Source organism: Phalacrocorax carbo, chromosome 19, assembly GCF_963921805.1.
Source record: "Phalacrocorax carbo chromosome 19, bPhaCar2.1, whole genome shotgun sequence".
NCBI lineage: Eukaryota > Metazoa > Chordata > Aves > Suliformes > Phalacrocoracidae > Phalacrocorax > Phalacrocorax carbo.
Genome location: NC_087531.1, coordinates 2,462,715 through 2,471,345, shown reverse-complemented (window position 1 = coordinate 2,471,345; position 8,631 = coordinate 2,462,715). Strand labels below are relative to the sequence as shown.

General features: G+C 61.7%; 1 protein-coding gene across 1 annotated transcript; it reads right to left on the bottom strand.

Annotated features, from left to right (window-relative positions):
* Positions 1-2,434: 2,434 nt before the first annotated feature.
* Positions 2,435-6,351, bottom strand: IL12RB1 (interleukin 12 receptor subunit beta 1). Its single transcript, XM_064469606.1, has 12 exons — positions 6,211-6,351; positions 5,646-5,682; positions 5,358-5,468; positions 5,192-5,274; positions 4,624-5,110; positions 4,431-4,532; positions 4,182-4,325; positions 3,955-4,098; positions 3,717-3,813; positions 3,541-3,622; positions 3,194-3,437; positions 2,435-3,145 (listed from the first exon to the last, which is right to left on the bottom strand). The coding sequence occupies exons 1-12, from the start codon at positions 6,334-6,336 to the stop codon at positions 2,991-2,993; spliced, it is 1,812 nt and encodes a 603-aa protein (XP_064325676.1). The 5' UTR covers positions 6,337-6,351; the 3' UTR covers positions 2,435-2,990.
* Positions 6,352-8,631: the final 2,280 nt, after the last annotated feature.

Genomic DNA, 8,631 nt, shown 5'->3' with positions numbered 1-8,631 from the left:
CAGAGCAAACCCCCAGGCTCTGAGCATCTTCCCGCAGCTCCGGCTAGCTGCGCCGCGTGCTGTTTCAGGATGCAGCGCTGAAGCTTCTGCTTAGCAAGAGCAACCGGAGGCGGCGCGGGGTAAATCCACCCGTGCATGTCCCCGGTGCCATTTGCTTTTGAGGACGCGTCAGCGGGACCCTGTGGGAATAGGGAGAGGTTCTTCCCCTTTAGGGCAGCGATGCTCACCGCTCGCCCCGGCAAACGGCGCCTTCACCCACGGCGTTCGGGCAGCGGTGGCACCGGCGGGTGTAAACAGCCGTACAGAAATAGTCAGCATATCAGGCAATATAAAAAGGCATTGCAGGACATAACCAGATGTCCTCCTCTAAAAATAAAAGGCTGTGGGTCTCAAATTAGCTGCTTGTGAAGGTGTTGGGGTACATGCGTGCGGATGGCTGGGGCTGCTCCGCTCTCCTTGCCTGGGAAGACCCCAAAGCTGGGGGGACCCCACATCTTGGGGTGGCTTTGGGATCGATGCCGGTCCAGCTGTGCTCCTGCCATCCACCACGCTGGGCTGAGCTTTATTTTCCCCGTTGAGGTGGCTTTTTGCTGCTTAGCCCAGAGCTGTTCTAGAAGTTCCTTGTTCAGTGTAACGAGTTGCCTGTTCTCAGGCTGCGGCTCTCACCAGGCGTAACCAGCGCCCTGTGGCGCATCTGGGTCCCGCAAGGGGTCAGATCCGGATGGAGGAGTGGGGAAGGTCACATCCTGGCTGCAAAAGCCGGCCCGGCAGCCACCCTCAGGTCCCTGGGCTGAGAGCAGCTCCTGGAGACTCATTTGGAGAACGGTGCTGTGAAATTTAAACTAATTAGCAAGTCCTGAGCCGTTCACTGGCACTGATTGGCAAGGCCGGCTTAATTAGTTTTCCCCAGCGCTTTGCCTGTGGGCTCTGTGCGGCACTGTGTTCCCAGCAGAGCACTGGCCAACTCAGGACACGTGTGGGAAAGGAAGCACAGGGCTGTCTGTGGGGACAGGGCTGTCCCCGAAGGTGCGGGGGGGGGGGGGGGAGGCGTGAGCAGCACCATGGGTGGGATGGGTCCCTGGAGAGTGAACCCCACAGGGGTGATGGGGGGGGTCTCCCATCCCCCCCCCCCCGCCCCGGGTGTTTTTAACGCAGCAGTCGGGACTGGCTGTCCTGGCATGAACTGTTCCATGAAGAGGAATGATTAACCGCCGGCAGCGCTGGCCCCGAGCCGGGCAACATGTTTACCACCACTGCCCAACCAGGCCAAGCTGTGACCCCGGCGCCGCTTCCTTCGCCGCTCCGGCCCCAAAAAAGGGCTGTAAACAGGGGCCGGGGTGAAACCTGAGTGTGTGCTCACACTGAGCCGGTAACCAAATACTTCCTCTGCACGTGGCTGGCCTGGTGCATGCCGATGGTGAGCCCAGCATTGCCCAAATCCCAGTAAAATCCCTAAATCTGATCTCTCTGGCTCGGTTTCTGGGGCAGGGAGGATGCCGGATCTCTGGCCTCCTTCTGATCCCCAGGGATCTGGGGTGCCGGAGAGCAAGGATGGAGGCTGCCGGCCACACAGGGGCCCGTGGGGTGATGCCTGGCAGCGTGGTGGCAAGGGAAAGATGAATTTGCTCTTCCGGGAGGTGGGGAAGCACCGTGGGGACGCGGGGCTGGTGCCACCTCGTGGCTCCACCGGCAGCCGAGACACCCTGGGTGTGCAGTGCCGGACACGGGTGGGCATGGCGGCGGGGTCTCCTGCAGGCACACAGACAGCCAGGACCCCCGGCCATGGAAATGACACCGTCGCAGCCATCCCCATCCCCGGAGTGCCGGGAAGAGCCCTAAATCCCAGCCCACCCACAGCTGGCAGAGGTCATGCGGGGGAACATGCTGAGGCGCAGCCTGGCCATGCTCCCCGGTGCGTTAACTCCAGTCACCGGAGATCCGGCATCAGCGCGGTTTCCACCCACGCATGCCGGTGCTGCGAGCGTAAATTGGGTGAAATCCCTTGCAAAGCACAACCGGGGCTAAAAGCAGCAGCGAGGAGGCCGAGCCGCACGCTGGCGGCTGCGGCAGAGGCACCGCAGCTCTGCCGGTGCTGCCTTTCCCTGGACTTCCCCGTGCTACTAACCCTGTTTATTTTTCCTCCTTTTTATTTTTTGCACTCTCAGCAAGTAAACGCTGACGCCTCTGGTCCCTGTGTGCAGGGCAGATGAAACCACAGACCGCTTTTCATCTTCAGCAGCATCTCCAGTTCTGCCCCAGATAAGGCCTGAGGCAGCAGCGGCGCAGCTCCACTTGGGGCTGCTGGGGGGGCCCAGGTCACCCCCAGTCCTGGCCCTGCTGCCTGGCTGCGTCCTCTGCAGCGCACTGGATTGCCCTCGACTCTAAATCCTTGCTGTAATCTGCTCGGTCAGGCGAGGGAAGCCGTCTCAGCCCTGCTGCTTCATGCATTTATTTTCAATTTTTTAATTTTTGCATATTTCTATTGTTGCATTTATTTTTAATTTTTTTAAATCTTGCATATTTTTAAATCTTGCATATTTATTTGTTTTTGCATATTTTTAATTTTTTTGAAGTAGCCGGTGTTTGGTGCTAGGGCTGTTTATGCCCCCGTCTTGCAGGGGCTGGGGCGATGCTGGCCCCAGCTGTGGCAGGAGGCAGCTGGCTGGGATGAAGCTCTGCCTCTCCTCCCAACCTGGCCAAGGGACTACCCTCAGCCCCTGCCAGACTCCGCAACCACCTTCCCTCGTTATTTATTACCGATGAAAGATCAAGGCTGGGAAGCACATGGCCAGATCCTAGCCCCATACGATGCTGCATCTGGAGGCATCACCTTCCTTGTCCTGGAAACCAGAAATCTCCCTGAAAGTGCCGGTGGGACCACGACCCCGTGGGATGGGTGCTCAGCATCCTGCATGCCTGCTCAGCATCCCATGGGACCCTGCCTCGTCCCCCTCCCGCCATCCATCCCCGCTGCCCCAGCCTGGCGCTGGCTACGGCACCGACTTCTCCAGCGATGAGTCCCAGCCTTCCGAGTCCCTGATGATGACAGGTTTGTCAGAGATGAGCAGAGCGATGGGGACCAGCAGCTGGTGCAGCCCCTGCCTTCCCTGCTCCTCCTCCTCCTCCTTTTTCTTCTTCTCCTCTTCTTCCTCCTCCTCCTCCTCTTCACTGGCCAGGTGGCTGGAGCAGCTGCTGCTGCCAGCTGGTGGAAATCCAACCGGGCTCAGCACCTCCTGCCTCTGGTAGGCGAACGGCAGCTCCTTCTCGCAGCCCGGTGGGCACACGACCATGGGTTCTTCAGCCGTGGGGCTGGGCTGCGGCGTGCTGGGCCGTGTGCCGGCGTCGGTCGGCTCCTTGCCGGGATTCAGCTTCGTTAGCAGCAGCTCGGCTGCGCTGAACCTCTCTGAGGGCTCCACGAAGCCCGGCCAGTGGTGTCCCTGAGGGGCGGATGTGTTTTGGGTGGGAACGTCCCATGCCAGGGCCATGCACAGGCACCTGCTGGGGTGCAGGATCCGGCCCCTCCTGCACCTTGCACCTCACCTGGCTCATTTCGCCTGCAGAGAACTGGATGGCTTTGCTGCCCATGGGCTTGGGCAGGGGTGGGAAGAGGAGGCGTCGAGCCCTGGGGAAGGGGTGGTTGGTGAGGGGGTGGGTAATGGGGGAGGTGGGAGGGAGGGGATGGCCAAAGCAGGGTGGGGGTGAGGGTGCCCCGTCACCTTTTTTTGCTCAGCTGGTAGACAGCAGCTATGGCGGGGAGACTGAGCAAGAGGCCCAGGTACTTCAGGTTGGATTTCCACGCTGGTCCCTGGGAACCTGGGGATGGGCATGGCTGGATGGTGGCATTTCTGTCACCAGAACTCCATGTGGGACATGGGAGCCATTTCGGGGCAAGGGTGAGCACCCCATGGAGTGAGCACTCACGGGACCGGGGGGGATGGGGTCTCCAGTCTTTACCCAGAGCCTTGGTCTGAAAGTGCCACCAAGGGCTGCAGGTCCCCCTGCTCTCTGCTGTCACCTCCCAAACACCCACCCTGTAGGCTGTGCTGGGCTGTAGGTTTTGGAGGGTGTACTGCGACGCCGCGGCGTCCGCTTCGCTGTCTGGGCAAATGATAACGAGCAGGCGGTAGTCTGCAGGCAGCACCCTTCTCCTGCCCCACAGGGCTGAGGAGGGTCCCACTCACAGGTCACATTGTCCCCCTCGGCCGCGTGGCAGATGAGATACTTGGCCAGCGCCCCGGGACAGGCGGCGCGGGGGGACGGGCTCCACCAGACAACGGCAGCATCCCCGGCGCTGGTGTTGATGCGGATGGGCACGGCCAGCGAGGCTGCATGTGTTGGGGGGGGGTGAAAAAAAAAATGGGGGAGCATTTGAGGAACCCCCTGTTTTTGCAGTTAAACCGGGAGCGGATGCTCCGTGTTTCCATACGTACCCTTGCTGGCGTAGTAGTGCTGCAGGGCAAAGGTGGACCAGCGCTGTGGCCGGGCCCAGCTGTGCACAGCGAGGCGGTAACACGCCGGTGCTTCCAGTGCTCCTGGAGCAGGAACCAGGGATGCCGGTTAAACCCCTGCCAGGATCCGGCTGCGGGATAGGGGACGGGCAGGGGACTCGGGGCACTCCCTTGCCTCTCTCCACGTGGATGCTCTTGGCAGGGAAATCCCGTCGGATGCAAACGCCCTGTTTCGGGGCTTCTGGCAGCTGCTGCTGCTCGAAGCAGTAGATGGAGCCAGGGCTCTGTGCTTCCCACCATGCCAACATGGTGCTGCCAGCCACGGTGACGTTCTTGAAGCCGAGATCTGGGATGAAATGTGGGGGTGTGAGGGATGGCTGGGAAAATAGGTCCCTCGAGACTGCCAGGGAGCTCAGTCCTTCCGCAGGGCAGGTACCTGCGCTCTGCTCCGGTGGCACACGGAGCTGCCGCGCTGGCCCCGGCCCGGCGGCATTGGATGCCGTCAGCAGGATTTCATACTCGCCCCCGGAGAGGGTGAGGTTGTGTGCCGTCACCTCCGTCCCCAGCTCCACCGTGTCCTCGTCGGCTGGCTCGGTGCAGCGACATGCCAGCATGTGGGCACGCAGCGTGTAGGTGACATCCCCCTGCTCCACGGGGGCTCGCTGGAGGAGGGAGTGGGATCACCTTGGAGGATGAAGTGGTGGGGGGACACCCAGGAGGGTCCCTGGGGGATGCCACTGTACCTGCCAGCCCAGCCTCAGCACCCGCTGCCCATCTCTCCCCAGTTTTCCCAGCTGGTAGCTCAGCACTGGGCTCGCCAGGATTTCTGCAAGAGGAACGAGCCCAGCTGGGCTATCGGCATTTCCAGGAGCTGTTGGGATCCCACCCGCTTCCTCTCTTCTTCCTCACCTTCGGGAACAAAGATGGAGCTGCTCCAGTCACTCCAGTAGCTGCTCCAGTGGGGGGACTTGTGCCGGAGCTGGACCTCGAAGGCGCCTTCCCTCCCCAGGGCGCAGGTCACTAAAGAGGGGTGGCAGGGTCAGGTGGGGGGTAACACCCCCCTCCTTTTTCCCAGCTTTTGGCCATCATGGGGTGCTGGGGGACGGGGGGGAGCATGGAGCAGAGCCCCTCCCCATCAGGATGTGGGAGCACCCCCAGGAGGTGCTCATCCCCTGCTTCCCTGCAGGCTAAACCAACCTGAGTCATCCTGGTTCGTCACCATCTCACATGTCACCTGCGGAGATAGCCGGGGACAGAGGCACCCGCCCAGTAAAACCAGTATGTTACTGGGACATGAAAGCAGATGCTGCCCTGTGTCTCCCAAACATCCCAGGGGCTGGGAGAGCCAAATGGGGTGCAGGGGACACAGTGGCTAGGAGGGTCCCCTTGGCAGGGGTGCCACGGCTTCGGCCCCAGGACCCTCCTGGCAGCAGTTGTGAGGGGTGGGGGTTCCCCAGATGTGGGGGGGTTTCACTGGGGACAAGAGGCCAGATCTCATCCATCGTCGTCATTAGTCTAATCTGGGGTTTTGCCTGTGTAATCCCTGCGAATCACAGCCTGATCCTGTTACAGGTGGCGGCGGGATCCCATGGCTGGGACGACAGGGCAGAGCCGATAACGCCGCAAAACAGACGGTATGTGGAAGGGTTTGGGGGGGGACAGTGGCATCACCGAGCCCCCGCGCTCCCCAGGCTGCCTGGCCTGCCACGATGCTACTAACCATCCTGTCAGTCACCGCTGGCTCCAGCAAAGGCATTTTTACCTGCATCCAGCTGTGGTCACCCATCCTTCGGAAGCGAGCCTCCCGCTGTGGCGGCTGGTGTCCACGGTGGCACGGCGGCCACGGCACCCGCAGCCGCAGCCGGCCACCGGTCTTGCTGAAGGACATCCCGGTGGTGGGCGGATCTGGCTTGACTGTAAAGATGAGGTGGTCTCATGGTTATGGGTGCTAGGGCTGGCGCCCAGCCCAGTCGTACGGGTGCTTACCAGCCTCGTTGAGGTACAGCGTGAGATTGGGGGTCCTGTGGACGTGGTCCCCCCAGTGCGCCTCCACCCAGGCTGTGGCATTGGTGAGGACGTAAACATCGTGATGCTTCAGGGTATACGTTGTACTCGCACCCGCCTTGAACTGCTGGCACAGCCTGGGCGTCACGTAGCTGCGGGGGGAGGGTGGGTGCAAGGTCAGATCTGCATGGGGCAGCGCTCGCCCGCCGGGTAGGCTTGGGATGCAGAAGGCACATGTCCCCACGTGTCCCCATGTGTCCCAGTCAGGACACATCCTCAGCGTCCCCAGGATGCGGTGCACATCCCTGCCGCGGCACCCAACTCACCAGAGCGTCAGGAGGTAGGAGGTGTTGCCGGTGGGGCCGTGGGGTGGCCAGGAGCAGAGGAACCATCGGGAGCCACATTGCTTCCAGCAGGAGAAGCTGGGGGCCCCAGCGGTGCCTGCGGGAGAGGGCAGCAGCTGGGGGTTCCCGCACCCCAAACCCCAGCAGCTCAGGCAAGGCTGGGATGGACCAGCAGTGTAGCTGTTGTCTGATCACCATGTTGCTCACGCAGGGGATCAGAGCAGCCATGCTGCTGATTCTCACCTAAAAAACACCAGTTCCCCCCACCCCAGGGATACGGTGCTGACCGGTGCCGCTCGCCCCAGCTCCTTCCCACCACTGGCGGGGATTCACCCAGCTTTACTCTGCCTTTGTGGTTTTCAGTGAGCGTCTCCATCACAGCAACAGCTCCCCGAGCCTTATCGCCCCCAAATCGTTCATTGAAAGTTTTCTGAAGTTATCTTTCATCTCCCGGCGCCGCAGAAGCACTTACCACCCCGTGCCAGCGCCTCCAGCGCCGCCAGCAGCCACCCCAGCATCAGCCATCCGGAGTGTCCCATGCCGGACCCAGGGCTCCGCTGCCCTTCCCGCCTGCCCATGCCCCCAGCACCCAGTGGGTGCCCCCTGCCAGCTCGGCGGCAGCCCCGGCGCTCAGCACGGTTCCCCGTGCCTGATGTTTCCTCTTCTGCTAAAAGCTTGCTGAAGGGCGCAGTTCCCATGCAGGGCAGAATGCAAGGCGTGATTGCATGCCTCACTTTTACCAAAAGCAAAAGAGAAAGCAACCAAAATATCCCCCTTTTCTGCTAGTACGCCTGCCAGGACTCAGCCAAACCCTGCTCCGGTTGCACCTCATGCCCCAGCCCCGCAAGAAGTGCAAGGTAAGCAAAAGAGATGTCTTGGGGTTTTTGGGGTTTTGGGGCTTTTTTTTTTTTTGCAGACTTCAGGGCATTTTTTTCATCCCCTGCCTGTAACCGGGTGAATCTTAAGCAGCTGCTCCAAGGTTGGGGGTTTTTGGGGTTTTCAGAGATGTGCGTGCGTGTGCATGCACATGTGCACGTGGCTCTTGCCGAAACCAGGCTCCTGTGCCCATCTCCAGCACAACTTGTTCCCTGAGGCCATGAACAAAGCCCCAGTGAGGTGGGAGAGTGTGGTGTCACTGGAATGCCGGCAGCCATGTGACGGGGAGGGCGACCCTGGGACGGCGGAGCCGAGTGGCACCGAGGGCCACGCACAGAGTCCCCTTGTTCCTGCAGAAAGCATCCCCTTGTGTGGCTTTTGCTCGGAGCCGGAGGGCGGCGGTGGCAGGAGCGTCCCTGCGTCAGGATGGTGCTGCTGGGACCCCTCTGTTCTGCTGCCATGGGCATGGCTGGGGTGGGGGCACAGAGGGTCCCCTGGCACCTCCTGCCCTCCTGCCTCACTGTGTCCCCCTCCTGCCCTCCCAGCTGGGGGTACACACCCCACTGTGCCACACCGTGCCAAACTGAACCATGCCAGGCTTTGCCATGCCACAACACACAGCAAGACCATGCTGTACCTGGCCGGGCTGTGCCATGCCATGCTAAACCGGGCCAGGTCATGCTGTACTATGCCACACCAGGCTGTGACATGCTGGACCATGCCACGCTGGACTGTACTGGGCAGTGCTGGGCTGTACCAGGCCATACGGACCGTGCTGTGCTGGGCCGGGCCAGCCACGGGACAGACCGGGGCTGGCCCACACCAAGCCACGGGGGCCGTTTGCACCCAGTGTCCTGCTGTGCCAACCCAAGGCCGTGCCACGCTGGGCTGCACCGAGCCAGGCAGACTGAGCCAGCCCCATGCTGTGCTGTGCTGTGCTGTGCTGTGACAGTCCTGGG

What these genes read in the sequence shown, in the direction of transcription:
- IL12RB1 (XM_064469606.1), bottom strand. Translation starts at nt 6,336, where the DNA reads ATGTCCTTCAGCAAGACCGGTGGCCGGCTGCGGCTGCGGGTGCCGTGG. An exon ending in GCACTACTACGCCAGCAAGG is followed by an intron (nt 4,326 to 4,430) that starts GTACGTATGGAA and finishes CAACACATGCAG; the next exon opens with CCTCGCTGGCCGTGCCCATC. An exon ending in CGAGGGGGACAATGTGACCT is followed by an intron (nt 4,099 to 4,181) that starts GTGAGTGGGACC and finishes TCATTTGCCCAG; the next exon opens with ACAGCGAAGCGGACGCCGCG.